The sequence below is a fragment of the Lithobates pipiens genome, unplaced genomic scaffold (genome assembly GCF_037356315.1).
Source record: "Lithobates pipiens isolate NorthernLeopardFrog02 unplaced genomic scaffold, aLitPip1_a1.2 Scaffold_10, whole genome shotgun sequence".
In the NCBI taxonomy this organism is placed as follows: Eukaryota; Metazoa; Chordata; class Amphibia; order Anura; family Ranidae; genus Lithobates; species Lithobates pipiens.
This window is the reverse complement of record NW_027507686.1, coordinates 189,064,384-189,086,069: the sequence shown is the minus strand read 5'-3', so window position 1 is coordinate 189,086,069 and position 21,686 is coordinate 189,064,384. Positions and strand designations below refer to the sequence as shown.

The 21,686-nt window shown below is 42.4% G+C and overlaps 1 protein-coding gene across 7 annotated transcripts in view; it reads left to right on the top strand.

Moving 5' to 3' along the window:
- SYT7 (synaptotagmin 7) overlaps positions 1-21,686 on the top strand; it is a 564,911-nt gene that overhangs the window by 489,014 nt on the left and 54,211 nt on the right. For all 7 annotated transcript variants that reach the window (XM_077460750.1, XM_077460749.1, XM_077460751.1 and 4 more), the window contains 2 exons: positions 9,079-9,349; positions 14,748-14,917. In XM_077460750.1, the coding sequence (XP_077316876.1) occupies positions 9,079-9,349; positions 14,748-14,917 (441 nt within the window). The remainder of the gene's footprint in view (positions 1-9,078; positions 9,350-14,747; positions 14,918-21,686) is intronic.

Here is a 21,686-nt window from a genome sequence, read left to right as displayed (position 1 = left end):
ATACCTTTAAGAGGTATGGGCGGAAGTGAAGTTTTGACGTCGCTTCCGCCCTCCTATGGTATAGAGACGAGTGGGGGCCATCTTAGCCTCACTTGTCTCTATGCCCAGCAGACTGAAGGACCCGATCGCCTCCGCCGCTACCGACGGCTCCGGTAAGCGGCGGAAGGTGCGGGAGGGCGGCGGGAGGGGGGGTGGCACCTCTCCCGCCACCGATAGCGGTGATCTCGCGGCGAATCCGCCGCGGAGACCACCGTTATCGTACAGCTGACCGCCGCCTGAAGAGATGGATATCTCGGTTGTGGCAGCAGCTGCTGCCTTTACCGAGATATCCCTCTTCAAAAAATGGACGTACATCGTCGTGCGGCGGTCGGCAAGTGGTTAAAAAAAAAAAAAAATGCAGCGAAATACTTTATCTCAGAACGTCGCTGTGCGCTCACATGACATCCCGACGCTCTCCTTCCCTGATCTGAAGACTACAGTGGGAGGGGCTGAGATTCCCTATTGGCATCAGTCAGGAGGAGAGTGCACAGCAGCGTTCTGAAATAGAATATTTCACAGGGACACGCAATGAGACTGGAAGAGAAGCGGTTTAACTTGCGTAGGGGTTTTTTCACTGTCAGTGCGGTAAGCTTGTGGAACTCTCTTTCACAATCTGTGGTGTTAACAGGAAGTATTGATAGTTTTAAAAGACTCTTGGATGCGAATCTTAACAAACACAATATACAGGGATATGGGAAATTATTATCTACACAAACATACACACCAACCCAGGTTGAACTAGATGGACTGTTGTCTTATCAACCTTACCTACTATTTAACTATGTAAATATATATTGCTGCATAATTTTTAAAACACAGATACTGCACAGTATATCTTTCTGTAACAGAGGGGCTTCCAACATTTGGGATTAGTGATTTTACAGCCATAGCGGCGGGAGGGGCGGGGAAGAGATGGCTCACACACAGACCCCCAAGCTGACAGACAAGGAGGGAGGGGGAGAGGAAGAGACTGTGGGTTAATGGAGACATGTAAACTGACCACGGTATAATGGGTATAAAGGATCAGCAGGCATGATTACTGTGGTCAGTACACTAAGGGGAACACAGGAACAGGCAGGATCAACCAGATATAGAGAGGGACATGACATTGCACAAGCACTATACTGTATATCCTGCTATAAAGGAGCAGGGTCATTTTTTATTTTTTTTAGGGACACGGCCACTTAACTACATGGGCACATTTTCAGTCAACCAACTGTTCCTGTAAATTTGACATCAGTTCATCTTGGAACTAAACCTGTCATGGAAACAGTGGTGTCCTATAAAAGAGTTACATCCATAAAGCAGTCCCACAGTTTACGGCATCTACATAAAGCTTTTAGTGTACAGCGCCATTGCTTTAGCTTTAAGTCATCTGTTCTGTTTTATGACATTTAAATCACTGGTGCTGTTCAGACATAGCTTTCAAATATGGCTTCTCTATCTTTTTATTTTTATATCTAGTGTAACTTCCAAGAAAAGACTTATAAATCCCACATTCCTTTCTTGACTCTCCTCTTTTTTGTTTTGCAGTGTGGAATTTTCACTGAGGTTAGAGGTTGCAATGAAACATATTTTGATTCAAATTTTCTTTTTCCTTTTGCTTTATTCTCCTCCTCCTTTAATATAGCTCTACCATCTTCTACAGAGTTGTGCAAAGTGAGAATAGGGTATATACTGTAACAATAACAGTTTTTGTTATTATGCATAACTGAAAACTAATTAAGACAATTGCAATATATTTGGAATTGCATAAACTAACCTTTTTGTAAGAGGCTTCTTTTGAGTTAATAATAAATACGATTATTTATACATGCATCCGTTTGTATTAATACCTCTTGATTTGTAACTGACCTTGCTACTGGCAAGCCTCCAGCAGGGTTACATCTTAGCAGAAGGTGTGAGACATTTCAGCCTGTACCATTATCACTGATCTTGTATAGTAACCTTTGTATTGCCATTATAACAGCAGACCTGTTACAGTTTAATTGGATTTGTCACAGTGGATTCAGATTATTTGTGCCGTAGTATTTTTTATGAAATTTTTTTGAATGGGGGTATAATAATTTGAAACATCTACCATAATAGTGAACTTTTCTTTTTCTGTTTATAGCAAAGGTTTTACTTTGACACTGGGGCGGGAGGAGCATTGTCAGTAAAGCACCACTATTTTTAGCGTTGCTTTACTGTTGGATTTGCGGCGCTATTCGGCCGCTAGCGGGGCGGTTTTACCCCCCCACTAGCAGCCAAGAAAGGGTTAAAAACCACATACAGAGGTGCTTTGTCTGCGGTATAGCTGCGCTGCCCCATTGATTTCAAAGCTCCAAAGATGCTGCTAGCAGGACATTTTTTACCGTCCTGCTAGCGCACCGCTCCATTGTGAAAGGCCTCTGGGCTTTTACATTGGAGAGACAGCAGCGGCCATTTCAGGTCGGTTTGCAGGCGCTATTTTTAGCGCTGTAGCGTCTGCAAAACAACCTAGTGTGAAAGGGGTCTAAGGAAGAGCTGCAGTCTCCACCCAAAAATGTTTAAGTCAGTAGCAACAAATACTGTAGCTGCTGCCTTTTAACCACTTGCCGACCAGCGCACGATGATGTACGTCGACAGAATGGCACGGGCAGGCAAATGGGCGTACATGTACGTCCCTTTAAATTTGCCGCCCTGCTATCGGGAGCGCGCCGCCGGCGGCTTGCTCCCACGCTGGTCGGGACCTCCGTGAGTCCGGTCGCGGGACCCGCGGACTCGATCGCTGCGGGCATCCCCGCGATCATCTCAAGGAGCGGCCGAATGAAGAAATGCCGTTGTAAACAACATTTCTCCATTCTGCCTAGCAACTAGTGACGCTGATCTCTGCTCCATGTGATTGGAGCAGAGATCAGTGTTCACTAAATGAAAGCCCAACCCCCCCACAGTTAGTAACACACCCCTAGGAACACTTAACCCCTACACTGCCACCCACTGGTTAACCCCTTCACTGCCAGTGTCATTTACACAGGAATCACTGCATTTATATAGCAGTGATTATTGTATAAATGACAATGGTCCCAAAAATGTGTCTAAAATGTCAGATGGGTCCCCCACAATGTCGCAGTCACAATAAAAATCGCTGATCGCCGCCATTACTAGTAAAAAAATAATAATAAAAAATTATTAATAAAAATGCTATAAAACTATCCCTATTTTGTAAATGCTATAACTTTTGCGCAAACCAATCAATAATCGCTTATTGCGATTTTTTTACCAACAATATGTAGAAGAATACGTATCGGCCTAAACTGAGGCAAAAAAATGTTTTTTTATATATTTTTGGGGGATATTTATTATAACAAAAAGTAAAAAATAATGCGTTTTTTTCAAAATTGTCGCTCTATTTTTGTTTATAGCGCAAAAAATAAAAACCGCAGGGGTGATCAAATACCACCAAAAGAAAGCTCTATTTGTGGGAAAAAAAGGACGTCAATTTTGTTTGGGAGCCACGTCGCACGACCGCGCAATTTGTCAGTTAAACCGACGCAGTGCCGAATCGCAAAAAGTGGTCTGGTCTTTGACCAGCAAATTGGTCCGGTCTGAAAGTGGTTAATATAAGGATACTTATCTGTCCAGGGATCCAGGGATGTCCTCACCCAAGCCACTTCTTCAGTCAGCTTCGGGTCCAGGCAACAGAATCATAACTAAGGGAAGCCCTCAGTGAAGCCTTGCGGCTTCATAGCTGGCTTTGTACTGTGTGCACACGAGCCATGCTACACTTTTTGAATAGTCCTGCGGTCTTCTGTGAGTCTTCATTTTTTGGGTGAAGTTCCACTTTAACTTTCAAAACTTCTTTCCAGTTTATTATGGAATGTGACAAAGGTTAGAACATTTGGCAGGTTTTTATTGCTGTATCCCCACCGGAGAGACTTAGCCACATTAATCTCATACTGGTGAGAGGTGGAAGTGATAGATTACACGGCCTGGCCTACTCAGGGATCCTCTCCTCCAGCATTGCCAGCTGGTTTTATTCCATTATGGGCAGCCAGTGTTCTCAACCGCCTCCATTAATCACAAACATGTGATTTAGAAAGGTAGTTCGGCTTTGAATTAGGTGCACTTAAAAAAATATTTATATATACACACACACACACATACATACATATACATATATATATATATATATATATATATATATATATATATATATATATATATATATATATATATATATATATATAAAAGCAGAAGAGGGATTGCTGCACAAACAAAAGTAAATTTATTGATAAAATTGACATCACCTCAGGTATAATTCAGGTAACGTTTCGGGCTAAGCATGATATCACCCTTCCTCATGACCACATATCTGCAATAAAAATTGTAACCAACTTCACATATAAAGGCTTATAGCTCACATCTATCATTAATCAGTTAATTACATTCAGCTAGAATCAATCTCCACAAACCACCCCTTGTATCTCTCATACATCTTTTTTATATCTATGGGTATATCTGAACAATAGCTAAAAAAACGGGACAAAAGGACGCCTTCCCTTGAAGATAGTATGCTGACTCATGTAGTTCATCCAAAAAAATACAAAGAAAACATAATCAATGAATCATCAAAATTAATTTGTATATTCACATACCATGAAAAAACTAAACAATAAACAAAGAAATCTCATAATGCGGGGCCGTATCGGTCAATATCTGGCAGATCGGTCAACACATATAGAGACTTATACCATCATAAAAATAAATAAAGATCAAAATCTGTATTTAACCCTTTAGGATATAAAGAGTCTAAGCGATTTATCCAGTAAACTTCTCTTTTTCTCAATTCTAGTTCTCTATTACCCCCACGTCTATTAGTTGGAATACCATCGATTACCATATATCTCAATTGAGAATATATGGTAATCGATGGTATTCCAACTAATAGACGTGGGGGGAATAGAGAATTGGAATTGAGAAAAAGAGAAGTTTACTGGATAAATCGCTTAGACTCTTTATATCCAAAAGGGTTAAATACAGATTTTGATCTTTATTTTTTTTTATGATGGTATAAGTCTCTATATGTGTTGACCGATCTGCCAGATAATGGCTGATACGGCCCCACATTATGAGATTTCTTTGTTTTCCAGCTGAATGTAATTAACTGATTAATGATAGATGTGAGCTATAAGCCTTTATATGTGAAATTGGTTACAATTTTTATTGCAGGTATGTGGTCATGAGGAAGGGCGATATCATGCTTAGCCCGAAACGTCACCTGAATACCTGAATTATACCTGATGTGATGTAAATTTTATCAATAAATTTACTTTGTTTGTGCAGCAATCCCTCTTCTGCATAATATATATATATATATATATATATATATATATATATATATATATATATATATATATATATATATATATAGTGAGGGGGAAAAGGTATTTGATCCCCTGCTAATTTTGAATGTACTGACAAAGAAATGATCAGTCTATAATTTGAATGGTAGATTTATTTTAACAGTGAGAGACAGAATAACAACAAAAATATCCAGATAAACGCATTTAAAAAAAAGTTATAAATTGATTTGCATTTTAACCACTTCAGCCCCGGAAAGGATTTACCCCCTTAATGACCAGGCCATTTTTTGCAATACGGCACTGCGTTGTTTTAACTGACAATTGTGCGGTCGTGCAATGCTGTATCCAAGCAAAATTGATGTAATTATGTTTCCCACAAATAGAGCTTTGTTTGGTGGTATTTGATCATCAAATCTGACCCCAAGTGCCATTTTTCTGGTGACCAGTGACATTATTCCAGTGATCAGTGCTAAAAAAATGCGTCGATCAATGTATAATGCCGCGTACACGCGTAGCCAACTATCCGGCGGACTTAGTATGGCGGACTTCCCGCCGGACTGTCCGTTCGACTTTCCGAACGGGCTACTTGCCCACACACGGCACTTTTTCAGCGGACTAATACGGCGTACTAAGTCCGCCGTACTATCCGCTGTACTTTTGAAATGAACGGACTCACCCACACACTCGGAGGAAAGTCCCCTCATTTCGAGCGCGTCTCCAGGTAGGCGGGCCCGCGAAGGAGACGTCGCTGGCCCCGCCACCTGGTATGGACTTAAAGGAGAACCCCAATGCCGAAATAAATCGGCGTGGGGTTCCCCCCAAGGTCCACATCAAACCCTTGTCTGAGCACGCTACCAGGGCGGCCAGGAAAGGGGGGGACAAGCTAGCTCTTTTACTAGCGGAGGAGCCCGGCTTTCTTCCTCGCTGCCGGCCTCTTCTTCCGACTTCGGGGGTCTTGTCCCCCTCTTCGGGGGACTTGTCCCCCTCTTCGGTTCTTCTGCCGGTCTTCTGACGCTGCTGTCGTCGTCGTCGCCGCCTTCTGTTCTGTTCTTCTCTTCTTCGCTTCAGATGTTGACTCGTCGCTCCCTCCGCTCACAATGACGGTGACCGGGCATGCGGCGACTTATATAGGGACATCACCGGATGATGTCCCCGCCTATTATGATGTCACAGTCCCAGCATCCGGGTGGGAAAAGTCAGTTCATTTCAAAAGTACGGCGTACTGGCATACGCACGGCCGGATTGTCCGCCGAAATGCAAGTTCCGGCGGGAAGATTGGAGTGCAAAACTACTTTCTAAGTCCGCCGTACTTTCGGGTCAAAAAAATCTGCCGGAGGCTACACACGGGGGGATTGCCAGACTTTTTCACCCGATTGTTTGATCGTGTGTACACGGCATTAGTGACACTGGCAGGGAAGGGGTTAACACTAGAGAGTGATCAAGGGGTTAACTGTGTTCCCTGGGTGTGTTATAACTATGTGGGGGATGGGCTTGCTGGGGAACAGCAGATCACTGAGTCGCACCCACAAGACCACATGCACGGACCAATGTACAGGTACGTCGGTTTGAGCAGCCGAGCCACCTTGTCGCAGTATATAAGCGGAAGGCAAGTGGTTAATGAGTGAAAAAAGTATTTGATCTCCTTTCAATCAGCAAGATTTCTGGCTCCCAGGTGTCTTCTATACAGGTAATAAGCTGAGATTAGGAGCACTCTCTTAAAGGGAAGAGCTCCTAATCTCAGCTTGTTACTTATATAAAAGACACCTGTCCACAGAAGCAATCAATCAATCAGATTCCAATTTCTCCACCATGTCTAAGACCAAAGAGCTGTCCAAAAATGTCAGGGAGATTGTAGATCTACACAAGGCTGGAATGGGCTACAAGACGATCGCCAAGCAGCTTGGTGAGAGGGTGACGGTGCGATTATTCACAAATGGAAGTAAGACAAAATAACTGTCAATCTCCCTCGGTCCCTGTGGCTCCCAAACAAAATTTTTCCCCACAAATAGAGCTTTTTTTTGGTGGTATGTGACCACCCCTGTGTTTTTTATTTATTTAAAACGCATTATTTTTTATATTTTGCTATAATAAATATCCCCCAAAAATATATAAAAAAACATGTTTTTTCCTCAGTTTAGGGCGATACGTATTTTTCTACATATTTTTGGTTAAAAAAAATTGCAATAAGCGTTTATTGATTGGTTTGTGCAAAAGTTATAACGTTTACAAAATAGGGGATAGTTATATGGCATTTTTATTAATAATTGTTTACTAGTAATGGCGGTGATCTTCGATTTTTATTGTGACTGCGACATTATGGCAGACACATCTGACATTTTTGACACATTTTTGGGACCATTGTCATTTATACAGCAATCAGTGCTCTACAAATGCACTGATTCCTGTGTAAATGACACTGGCAGTGAAGGGGTTAACCACTAGGGGGCAGAGTAAGGGTTAAGTGTGTCCTGGGAGGGCCCTGTGTGTGGGAGAGCGTGGCTACATGTGACACGTCACTGATCTTTGCTCCCAATCACAGGGAGCAGAGATCAGTGACACTGTCACTAGATAGAACGGGGAGATGCTTGTTTATATTACCATCTCAACCTTGAGATGATCGCGGGTATCCTTGCGGCATTTGAGTCCACGGGACCCGTGATCCAACTCATGGCCTGGCAGCAAATTTAAAGGGACGTACCTGTACGCCCATTTGCCTGTCCATGCCATTCTGCTGACGTACATCAGCGTGTGCCGGTCGGAAACCAGTTAGGGTCCTGGAGTGAATTAGCCAGTCTCCATACCTTAATTGCATAGAAAATATGTGGAGGGAGCTGAAGGTTTGAGTTACCAAATGTCAGCCTCAAAAACCTTAATGACTTGAAGAGGATCTGCAAATAGTAGTGGGACAAAATCCCTCCTGAGATGTGTGCAAACCTGGTGGCCAACTACAAGAAACATCTGACCTCTGTGATTGCCAACAAGGGTTTTGCCACCAAGTACTAAGTCATGTTTTGCGAAGGGGTCAAGTACTTATTTCACTCATTAAAATGCAAATCAATTTATAACCTTTTTGAAATGCGTTTTTCTGGATATTTGTGTTGTTATTCTGCCTCTCACTGTTAAAATAAACCTGCCATTCAAATTATAGACTGATTATCTCTTTGTCAGTGGGCAAACGTACAAAATCAGTATATATATCCAGCTAACAGGGAAATTATAATGTCCCACCGTGAGTTTTGTGTTGTGCCAGACAGTACAGCTATGTCTACATGTCCATGTAGTTCCAGCTGGTTGGTTGGGCAGTGAGGAAGCAACATCACTCTGCTTGTTCGTATCTCTCCTTCTGTTACAATGTTCACTGCTGCAGAATCTGATTGGCGGCCAGTGCTGACCCTTTCTCCCACACTAAGCAATGATATACAGAGGATTGTGGAAGGCTGATATCAAGATGGTTTTTGATATTAACAGTAGTTGCAAAAAAAAATACTTCAATTTACATTTATATGTATTAATCGTCTAACTACATAACTACACTAATTAGTGTTGTAATATGAGTATTTAAATAGGAATTGGAGCATGATTAATATTCTCGCTGAAAGAGGCTTTTCATAACATTTCAACGTTGCCTATTTAAAATCAACCAGTTCTTTTAGGATTGGTACTTACTGAACTATTACTAACACAAGAATTTATGTTTGTTTATTTTCCTGGGCAGCTGTCTCCTGGTTCAGATGAGGAAGATGGGCATGACACATCAGGACGGGAGACTCTTGGCCGCATTCAATTTAGTGTGGGCTACAACTTCCAGGAGTCCACTCTCACTGTTAAAATCATGAAAGCTCAGGAGTTGCCAGCTAAGGACTTCAGTGGGACCAGTGATCCATTTGTGAAGATATATCTGCTACCTGACAAGAAGAACAAGCTGGAGACCAAGGTGAAGAGGAAAAACCTCAACCCACATTGGAACGAGACCTTCCTCTTCGAGGGTGAGACGTTGAGGGGAGCATAGATAAAGGCTCTCTGCCCTAACTGTTTTAGCCCTGTAATGGAACTTTTCTGTGACATAGTTAAGTATGAAGTGGTCATATAGCATAGCATTTAGTGGACTGCTGCCTCTCTACATTCCTTCTCAAAGGTGATCCATTTAGCAATGCAGAATAATATTTGCTTTCATAGCCTTCTTATGGAACTTCCCAAAGAATATATGTATTCAATTTATCTGAATATGTTTGAAAATGTTTTTTTAGCTAGAATGTTGATATATCATCACTATGATCTCATAGCTTAAGTTCTGCTAGCTAGGTCATCATCACCCTGCATAAATGCCAGGGCAGAAGAAACAGTGGATTATTTGGGGCTGCCATTTTTCCAGCTGTAGGTCTTCATCCAAACAGGCAGGGCAACATAACTATGAATGAACACAAAGACATGAGATGGTTGAAATTGAGCCAGACAATTTTAGCTAAATCGTGTAAAGACTCAACAGCAGGCAAACCCAGACACACCTGGCTGATGTGTCTCAGAGATAAACGCACTCACTATATGTTTCCCAGATAGAAAATATATTTATTTACACATTGGGCACATGTGTGCATGCTTTTGGTAAAGTTTATGCAAAAAAAAAAAAAAATCATGATCAGATTGTGCCTACAATGCTCTGTAGCCATTTTCACTTGATACAGTAGTCAATATAAAAATGCCAGGTGTGCAACATGATGAAAAGAAGGCACCTAGAGGTATCTGCATTTGTGCTTACTTACGCTGTTCAGCACATGGGTGTCCTGAAATCTGGGTCACTGTTGCTATGCAAATCTTGGTGGACTTGGCCCCACTGTTTATTGCCTTCTGTACCTCTCTCTTGGCCCATAACTATGATGGGCAGCATTATAGACCAGAAAATAGGCATTGGAGGGGGTGGTGTTGTGGGTCTGCTTAGACACAAATCTTAATAAAACTGTGATATCACACTGGTACGTCCTCCCATCACACCTCCCAAGGGGGCGGTGAGGGGGAGGGGAAGGAGGTGCTGCACATCACAGTGTTCGGATCAGAGACCGAGACAAATTAATCAGCAACGCCAATAATACACATACAGATGTGCTGATGCAGACATGGGACATGCCAGCCTGGATAAAACAAATTAAAAAGGGGTTCATGGGAATATGTGATTCTCTATAATATTGGGAAGAATATTAAACGTAAAACAAAAATAGATTTTAACTAAAAAATGACAGGACCATGGGAGTCCACGGGCGTGCGTGAGTTTAAGAAGGCTTTGTAATAGACTATGGGGGTTATTTACTAAAGGAAAATCCACTTTGCACTGCAAGTGCACTTGGAAGTAAAGTCGCTGTAGATCTGAGGGGGACACGCAAGGAAAATAAAAAACAAAATTTTAGCTTGCACAGATTAGATGATAAAATCAGCAGAGTTTCCACTCATTTCAGATCTACCCCTTAGATTTACAGTGACTGCACTTTCAAGTGCACTTGCAGTGCAAAGTGGATTTGCCTTTCGTAAATAACCCCCAATGTATGTTACACTTGTATGTTAGATTATTCAACATGAATAAACAGTATTTCCCAGTCACTTGACTTCCTTTTGTGCTGTTGTGTGCTTCATACAAAGTCCCACCATTTGCTCTCAATTTTAATCAATGATAGGGGTGGAGGCAGTTACCCCTTTGGTTCCTGCCTCATTTAAAGTTGCAAAATTATTTTTCTTTTCTCATTATATGCATAGTTATGTTGGTCCAAGCTGGACCAATGTTACAATGTTACTAGGTATAAAGTATCAATACCTGGAATTCATCTTAACTGTTTTTTCAAAAATATACAGTAAACACATATTAATAGCATGGCAGAAATCAGTACAAAGCACATTAGGTACAATGTGGTGAACAAACGAGATATGTGATTTTGGGGAGAGAGGTCCTAGTTCTGACCAAGTTTCTATATCTAGGGAGACAAATGGACTACCTGCCACTCCATTGTATAATTTAACTTGTTATAGTGTCTGTGTGATGTTATCATGGGGAGGGGGTCAGATCATGCACAGAGACATGGAGGAGGATATACACTTCATCAAGCCCCTGCTCTGTCCCAAACTTTATGAATGGAAGATGTCTACAAACGTTAAAGCCAGTTCTAGAAAGTATCTAATTAAATATGGATTGATGTGTCTGCTCTAGCAATGCAGCCATTTGTCATTGGCACTTGCATAGAATTCTGCTTACACCTGCTGAGGAGGTGCAGATGTTTCTGTATACACAGGTTAGACATATTCAATTTATCTGCAGTAGATTTAATAGCCTGCCACTATTCCTAGCAAGTCATTTGTGAAATATATGTGTAGGGAACTTTAATAGTTTCAAAATAATACACATATTCTCACCTTTTCCTCTCTTTTGCCAGATTTTTCTTTTCCGTTTGTTTAGACATTCACATATACCGTAATTAGCATTAAAATACACTGCTATCAATTTTATCAGCCTGTAGCCAGTCTGAAATGGCTGATCACATACATGTTTTTAAAATATAACAAAAAAATAAATAAAATATAACTAAAATATATATAATATATATATAAAATATAACTAAACGGTCTAAACACCTTATATATGTGAGACAACTTGCTTTTTCGGGTACCTGAGCTAAATTCTTTCAAATGTGAATGTAATAGAAGGCACTTATATGAGATGGCTATATACTATACATTCACAATATTAATATTCTTATGAGATCAAGCATTGTTTTGTTATTGGACAAATTTCGGCTGATGTTGTCGATAACAACATTGATATGCATATTCACATAAGGTAGATTTATAGTCATTTAGAAGTAATCATATGCAATTTTTTAAATTATCTGTGAGTTGTCGCTACAATCATATGTTTTTATTCATTGCCATTTTCATCAATAGACCCTATAAAAATGGACATTGCACAGATGTGAACTAACACCATTTAAAAAAAAGGATAACCTGTGTACATGCATTGATGTGTGTAAAGGGCCCTTTCGCACTGATGTGTTTTTGATGCATTTCCATTGACTTACAATGAAAGGCACTTTTTTGGTGCGGTTTTGAAAAACTACACCAAAGACCACCCCCATCCTGCATCCAGCCCCCTAATCTACATGGAGGGCACCGGACGCAGGGATTCCAATGGGTTTTTTTTTTAAGCATGAGATTAGGGGCTAGTGCATGGAGATTAGGGGGGCTGTGCCCCTGCGCCCCTTATGGACCGACCACTGCTGACCAGAACCCTGAGATAAAATGAGATGATATGGTCAGGGCTGGGACAAGGGGTGGGCAGGAGGGGCTGCTGCCCTGGGCATTGTGGTATCATGTGAGGTGAGGGGGGAACCACATGGATATTGGGGGAGAAGGGATTTGTGTTGGAAGGGGGAATTTGGGGACAGCAAAGGGTAAGTATAGTTCTAGAAGAAGAAATTGGGGGGTGCAAAGAGTGGTTATTTAAGGGCATTTGGTTTAAGAGGGGGGACGGAGGGGGAATTCGTGCTGGGGGGGCAAACATGTACTAGGAAGGGAAATCTTTACGGGTAGAGGATTTGTGCTAGGAGGGTTTTTTTTTTTAGGTGGGGGGTAGTTGAGTTGGGGTGGCAAAGATTGGTGCTGAGAGGGGGGATTTCAGCAGGGGTGTGGATTTATACTGGGAGGAGGGAGAATTTATGCTAAGGAGGTAAGCGTGCAGATTAGTGATCAGTGTTTTTGTGGAGGGATTTTTGTTGACACATAATGCTTATACTGCTTTGGGGGGGCACAATTTGGCATGTTCACCCTGGGCTCTAGATGATATTGTCCCGCCACTGGATATGGTGGATGATTTAACCCACTAGTTTTTCTCCAAAAGGGCAAAAATAATCCCAGGCATAACTTTTTTAGATTGGGGGAGAGTTAGAACCTCTGGTTTTTGTTCATGTCTGTGTTGCAGGTGGGTCAATTTTCATTCACTTCTTGTTCTGGTAATCACACAAAAGGCAAGGGATGAGTCACTTCACTGGGGACCGACAAAAATCCTGGCAGGGTTTCTAACACTTACACCATAAATGTGCTTGATTTTGTGCATTGAAAGAACTTACCTTATATACTCGAGTATAGGCCGACCCGAATATAAGCCGAGGCCCCCAATTTACCCCCAAAAAAACTGGCAAACTTATTGACTCGTGTATAAGCCGAGGGTGAGACATGCCTGTCCATCCCTGTGTGTGTGTCCGTCCATCCCTGTGTGTCCGTCCATCCCTGTGTGTCCGTCCATCCATCCCTGTGTGTGTGTGTGTCCATCCATCCATCCATCCCTGTGTGTGTGTGTCTCCATCCATCCATCCATCCATCCCTGTGTGTGTGTGTCTCCATCCATCCATCCATCCATCCCTGTGTGTGTGTGTCTCCATCCATCCATCCATCCATCCCTGTGTGTGTGTGTGTCTCCATCCATCCATCCATCCGTGTGTGTGTGTCTCCATCCGTGTGTGTGTGTGTGTGTGTGTGTGTGTGTGTGTGTGTGTGTGTGTGTGTGTGTGTGTGTGTGTCCAGCCTACCTGTGTCCCGAGCCTTTGTCCCGAGCCTCCGTCCCGTGTCGTGCCTTGCCTTCGTCCCGTCCCGTCCCGTCCCGTGCCGTGCCTTGCCTTGCCTCCGTCCCGTGCCCTCTTCGTCGGCGGCCATTGTAAAATTCAAAAGCCGCGCCTCCTCCTTCGCCTGTGATAGGCGGAACACTGAATTTCCCAGCAGCCTGTGTTCCGCCTATCACGGACGTCGCATCATCCTCGTCCGTAGTACGAGGATGAGCGGATGCCCGTGATAGGCGGAACACAGGCTGCTGGGAAATTCAGTGTTCCGCCTATCACAGGCGAAGGCGGAGCCGGAGGCGCGGCTTTTGAATCAGAATGGCCGCTGTCTGTCTGCTCGACACGCTGATCGAGCGGGCAGACAGCGATGACTCGAGTATAAGCCGAGGGGGGCACTTTCAGCCTCAAAAAAGAGGCTGAAAATCTCGGCTTATACTCGAGTATATACGGTAAACTGAACAGAAGCTATAACATCTAATCTGTGATCATTTTGCATGGATCACCACCAGTCTGTACTATTCTTGAACATGGAAGTCAGAGGAAAACGTCTCAGTTGGGACACATAGAACAATAAAACATTTTAATAGTAATAGGGGATTTGGTGGATTTGAAATTACATTTCAGTGATCTGATTTCAGAAAAAGACATGTTTTGTTGATGTGGACTATTTGCACATCACAATCACTCTTGCATTGCCTGGCTAAATGTAATTGTAGGCTTCTTTTGTTGACAGCACAATCACTTTCCTCTCAGGAACAGAAACCTATTATGACACTATTCCGTTCTTATTTTGTAGGATTTCCATATGAAAAAGTGGTGCAAAGAGTCCTGTATCTACAAGTTTTGGACTATGATCGATTCAGCCGTAATGATCCTATTGGAGAAGTATCAATCCCTCTGAACAAGATAGACTTAACACAGATGCAGACCTTCTGGAAAGAGCTAAAACCGTGCAGTGATGGCAGTGTAAGATATACTTTTTTAACAGTGTTTTCTGTCTGTTATACAGTGATTATTACTTTAGGTACTTTAGGAAAGTTTTCATAAGCAAAGCAGGCCAGCTGCTAAAGAAAGCTATTTTTTTCTAACCCTTCACTCCTGTGCCAGCCTTTCAACCTATCCTCTGAATGGTTGGGTGTCTGTCTTATGTTATCACCAGTGGTATGTACCACTGGGGTTCACTGGGACTAACTACAACTATATTTTCTGCAGCTCAGTGTAACAGAGTGCAGAGTGCAGAACTCTATGCCTACGTCAGAATCTATAGCTAGCTGTTTTTTTTGTTCTGTCTATAGTAGCCTACGTACCCTTAAGGCAAGCTGGCCTACCGGTACTTGATTGCTTCCAGGTCTTGGACACACTGGGACTGAGGAACTGGGACAAAGAAGGTTACATGTAGACCTGAGGCGGGTCAGGCTGTAGACAGTGAATGATACCCAAAATCTGGCACAGTCCAAGGTCAGGGCAGGTAGAGGACAAGCGTAGTCCAAAAACAGATCCAAGGTCAGGGCTGGTAGCAAGCAAATGCAGTCCAGTTAACAATCCAAGGTCAAGTTTAGGTAGCAAACCAAGAGTTATCTGGGTACAAGGCAAAGGTCAGCAATAACGGAATCCAAGGTCAATCAGGGAACGCACAAGGAGACAGGAAACTAGCACTGTCACAAGGCCACTAACTATTACAATCTGGGTAATCATAGGCTCCTTGCAGACTCATTTGTTTGCTGAAGAACTCTGTAAACTGTCTTGCCGGGTCCAGGAGTTATCTTTGTGCCAGCCAGCTATTGCTCCTGAACTAGGCATCAGACTGTGCAGTACACTTAGAATGTTTGCAGTTAGGCTCTATTTTCATTTTATTTTTATTGTGGATATGCAGATTTGCTGTAGAATACAAATATATTCAGTTAATCCCCATTCCAAATAGAGCTACAGTACTATGAACATATTTAAAAGGGAAACTTCGCTAAGGTTTATTTTCATATGAAAGAGGTTAGGAGGGCCTTGACCATAAAAGCTTACAATCTAATAGGGTGGGCCAAGTGATACAAAAGGTAATAACTATGAGGGATGAGCTGATGGAAGAATTTAAAGTTCAGTTGGTAAGTGGAAACATGGGAGGAGGAGACAAGTGAGCTAGAGAGCAGTTATTCTTCGGAGAAGCAGGGAGGGCAGTTTAAGTAATATTTTGAAACAAGTAGGGATGAGCTCGGTGTTCGTCTCGAACACATGTTCGACTCAAACACGGGCCGTTCGCCTTTTTGGCAAATTCAGAACTTTGTGGACCGTTCTTACCATATTCGTCTGGCACGAACGGCCCACAATGCACTACGCCATTGCAGTGCATTGCTGGCTCATGATTGGCCAAGCATGCACTGTGACCTCACACGCTTGGCCAATCACAGCACGGGCAGCCAGGATGCCTGTTGCCAATTATAGCTCAGGGGGGTTTAGTACACAGCCCACAATATATAAAGCCACCAGCGCGGCCACCTTGTGTAGTGTGTTGGCATGCAGGGAAAGAGCAAGATAGGCAGGGACAGTGTCTTTTTGCTTAGGAACCTAGCACTGTTACAGTGCGTGTTGTGTGCCTCCTGCACAGTATACACCTGAAGTTACCCCTTATTGCTGGTGTTGTTCTGTTTCTGTAATACAGGCATCTGCAGCAGTTACAGAGGGTGTAGTGTGCCTCCTGCACAGTATACACCTGAAGATACCCCTTATTGCTGGTGTTGTTCTGTTTCTGTAATACAGGCATCTGCAGCATTTACAGTGGGTGTTGTGTGCCTCCTGCACAGTATATACCTGAGGCTACCCCTTATTGCTGGTGTTGTTCTGTTTCTGTAATACAGGCATCTGTAGCAGTTAGAGTGGGTGTTGTGTGCTTCCTGCACAGTATACACCTGAAGTTACCCCTTATTGCTGGTGTTGTTCTGTTTCTGTAATACAGGCATTTGCAGCATTTACAGTGGGTGTTGTGTGCCTCCTGCACAGTATATACCTGAGGCTACCCCTTATTGCTGGTGTTGTTCTGTTTCTGTAATACAGGCATCTGTAGCAGTTAGAGTGGGTGTTGTGTGCTTCCTGCACAGTATACACCTGAAGTTACCCCTTATTGCTGGTGTTGTTCTGTTTCTGTAATACAGGCATTTGCAGCATTTACAGTGGGTGTAGTGTGCCTCCTGCACAGTATACACCTGAAGCTACCCCTTATTGCTGGTGTTGTTCTGTTTCTGTAATACAGGTATCTGCAGTATTTACAGTGGGTATAGTGTGCCTCCTGCACAGTATACACCTGAAGCTACCCCTTATTGCTGGTGTTGTTCTGTTTCTGTAACACAGGCATCTGCAGCATTTACAGTGGGTATAGTGTGCCTCCTGCACAGTATGCACCTGAAGCTACATCTTATTGCTGGTGTTGTTCTGTTTCTGTAACACAGGCATCTGCAGCATTTACAGTGGGTGTAGTGTGCCTCCTGCACAGTATGCACCTGAAGCTATCCCAATTTCTGGTTTTCCCATCTCCCTGCAGGCCATTACTATGTCTGGAAGGCCAACAAGGAGAGGCAGAAAGTCACAAGCCAATAAAAGAGGGCAAGAAGGCTCTGTGTCTAGAGACAACAATGCTGGTTGCGGATGCGGTGCATCGTCATCAGCACGTGGCCATGGGACACCCTTGTCCTTATTTTCAGCAGCTGGATGTGTTGAGCCTCATCATGCCGAAGACTTGGTAGAGTGGATGACCAAGCCCTCCTCATCCTCTCTCACCCAGGCTCAGGGTACTAGCAAAGCAGCTGCCAACACGTCCTCTTCCCTCCTCTCAATGTCATCAGTCCTTCCCTAGACCCACCATGACCTCCTGAGGAGGCCCCCTGAACTGTTTGAGCACAGTGTTGGGTACATGCTCCAGGAGGTTGCCCAGTGTTTTGAAGGCTCTGATGATGATACCCAGCTAGAGGAAGGCAGTAGCGTGAGCACAGAGAGAGGGGATGCTCAAGAAGGACAGCAATCTGGCAGTCATGTTCCACCAGCTGCAGCATACTGCCAGGTTTGCTCCAGTGATGAAGAGGGAGAGGATGATGAGGTCACAGATTGTTATTGTCAGAGTCACATCAAATCTCCTATCTGTGTCAAACTGTGTCAGAACTAAAATAAAGCATTAATTTATGTCGGATCTTTCGTTTTTCGGATTCTGTGCTTTCGTTATCGTTTGTCAAAACGATAACGAAAATACCTGAAATTGGGACGAAAATGCATTCGGACGAAAACGAATGCACATGTCTAGTAATCAGCACGGCTTTACTAAAGGTCGTTCCTGCTAGACCAATCTGCTAACATTCTATGAGGAAATGAGCTGCCATCTAGACAGGGGAAGGTATGTGGATTTAGTGTATCTGGATTTTGCAAAAGCATTTGATACAGTTCCCCATAAATTCTTAATTTACAGGCTGAGGTCTGCAGGCATGGACCATAAGGTTTGTTCTTGGGTAAAAAACTGGTTACAGGGGCATGTCCAAAGGGTGGTGATAAATAACATGTACTCAGACTGATCTGGGGTGGTAAGTAGGGTGCCCCAGGGTTTTGTCTTGGGACCAATTCTATTCAATTTATTCATAAATGATATAGAGGATGGGATAAATAGCTCAATCACAGTTTTTGCAGACAACACAAAAATAAGCAGGGAAATCTTGACATCAGGATATAGAAATTTTACAGAAAGACCTGAACAAAATAATGAAGTGGCTACATGCAAAATAGTTTTAATGTGGAGAAATGTAAAGGAATGCACTTGGGGGCAAAAAACATAAATGCAAAATACTCACTAGGGGGAGAACTTCTGGGGGAATCAGTGATGGAGAAAGATCTGGGGTTCCTAATAGATGACAGACTAAACAATAGCATGCAATGTCAAGCTGTAGCTACTAAAGCAGGCAGCATTTTAGCATGGATAAAAAATTAATATGCTCCAGGGATAAAACAATATTCCCACCATTTTATAAAACTGTGGTTAGGCCACATCTGGAGTTCTTCGTCCAGTTCCGATCACCAGTCCTCAGAAGGGATGTGCTGGAAATGAAGAGAGTCCAAAGAAGGGAAACAAAATTAATATGGGGACTGGACGACCTTAGTTACAAGGAACGACTATGAGCACTAGATGTATTCTCGCTGGAGAAGCGATGCTTGAGAGGGGGCATAATAGCGAATTATAAATACCTCAATGGTGATCACAGCATAGGAAAAAACTATTCAGGGAATGTAAGACGACGCGTGGGCCACACAATGAGATTGTAAGAGAAGGAGTTTAACCTTAAACTGTGCAGGGGGTTTTTCACTGTCAGGACAATAAGGTTGCGGAACTCTTCCACGATAGGTGGTGGCAGCGGGGAGTATGGATATTTTTAAAAGACTCCTGGATGTGCATCGTAAATAAACTTAACATACAGGAATATGGAAAATAATTACAGATACTGACACACGTACAACTACACAAGTTGAACTGGATAGACTATTGTCTTTATCCCTTTCACGCCTAAGCCCATTTCTGATTTTATATATATATATATATTTTTTTTTTTTAGCAGAGAACCTAGGGAATAAAATAGTGATTGTTGCAATATTTTATGTCACACAGTATTTGCGCAGCAGCCTTTCAAACAAATTTTTTGGGGGAAAAAAGACACTTTCATAAATAAAATAAAAAACTAAACAGTAAAGTTAGCCCAATTTTTTTGTATAATGTGAAAGATGATGTTACGCCAAGTAAATATATATCTAACTTATGCTTTGAAATTGCACACACACGTGGAATGGCTACAAACTATGGTACCTAAAAATCTCCATAGGCAATGCTTTAAAAAATGTAATGGTTACTAGGTTAGAGTTACAGAGGTGCTTTTGCTAGAATTATTGCTCTCACTTTGACGATCGCGGTGATACCTCACATGTGTGATTTGAACACTGTTTACATTCACGTATGCGTTCTCTTTGCTGCACGGGACAGGGGCACTTTAATTATTTTTTTTTACACTGTCTTAAAAAAAATTCTGATCACTTTTATTGCTGTCACAAGGAATGTAAACATCCCTTGTGACAATATTAAGCAGCATAGGTACTCTTTATGAAGAGATCGGGGGTCTAAATGACCCCATATCCCTCCTTTGCACTTAAAAGTATTCAGATCTCCAAAAATGGCGATTGTGAATACTTAATTTTTTTTTCAATCAGCGCCATCAGCAGCCGAGTAAACCGGAAGTGACGTTGTGACATTGCTTACGTTATTGTAGATCGGAGACCCGATCGGAGCCGAATGCGGCTTCGTTCGGTTCTCGGCCTAACTGGAGGAAGTACCTGCTGGGTGCTTAGGTTTCCCGGTGGGACAGGAGGCACAGAAAGAGTGCCGGAAGGCGACCCAGTGGGGGGGGGGGTCCCCTCCCGCTGCTTTAGGATAACAGCCGAGCGGCTTTTAGCTGCATCGGTTGCTATCCCCAAAGGGCTGACCGCCTGCTATAAAAAATGGTACTGGGGTGATGCCTGCAGCTGCAGACATCATCCTGGTATAATGGCTTCATGCCGAGGCCGCATATATACGTATGGTCGGCGTGAAGGTGTTACTATGTAACTATGTTAAAGTTTAATTGAACAAGTTAAAGTCAAAAGCTGTTTGGCTACCATACACAGCTGCACCAGATTTTGCACTCTCTAGTAAATCAGCACTCCAGTACTCTCTCTAGTAAATCAACTCCTAAGTGTCCATAGTCTGGGAACAGGTGCACCTTAAGCGTTAGGGTCTGATTTATTGTCAGGTATAAGCTGGAGGTTAGTAGCAGTTAGGGGACAGCGCCTACTTATTTATTTTTTTCACCAAACATAAGTTTTTTTTTTTCACTAAAAACTAACGTGCCTTTTTTTTCTAAATTAAAGCTTACCCTGATTTACTATCCATAAAGATTATAAACATTCTGCTAAGATTTCTGTAGTCAAATATCTGTTACAGAGTATTTTTGCGTGATTGATCAGGCTGTTGCAGATGGGTACATTTGCATATGTTAATATTTGTATTGCTAAACATAAGCCTCATTTAATGGTAACATTGCAAGTAGCTGATTCACTCATCAAGCGAGATTTGGAGAATATGTGCATAATTAGGATCATAACATGTGAATATTCTTCCTTGACTGTGACTGGCAGAAGGGGGGGGGGGGGGGGCAGCTTGACAATCAAACCTTCTTCTCTTTGTAAATGGTGACAGCATTAGTCTCACTTCATTCTACATTGACTGCTTAGAGGGTGTGTGAGTATGTGTGTGTGTTTCAAGATTAGGGAGTTATTCAATATGGACCATGGACTTTCAAGGTTACCTCGTCTTTATCCCTGTGTACATTAAGTTTATAACTTATTCATTACAATACTTTTTTTCAGTACAAAACAAAGAAGTTGCTACTGTGAAGTGATCATCATATCTAATGATTTGCCTTCATTTACACTTATAATGGGACTAGAGAGGAGCAAATCAATTTGAGAATAAGTTAAATATGAGACATTCTATCTTTTCTAGTGATCTACAGATTTTTGCATTTCTTCTGAACAGGTGCATGCAGATTTGTCTAGTCTATGGAGCATCAGGCAATTAATGAATCCTGGTGGTTTAAATCTGAGTTGCAGATTGTATGGATTTGCATGCACATTTTTTTCTTGTTCAAACTTTTTATTGAAGGTCTAACATACATGTCTCTAGGAAAAT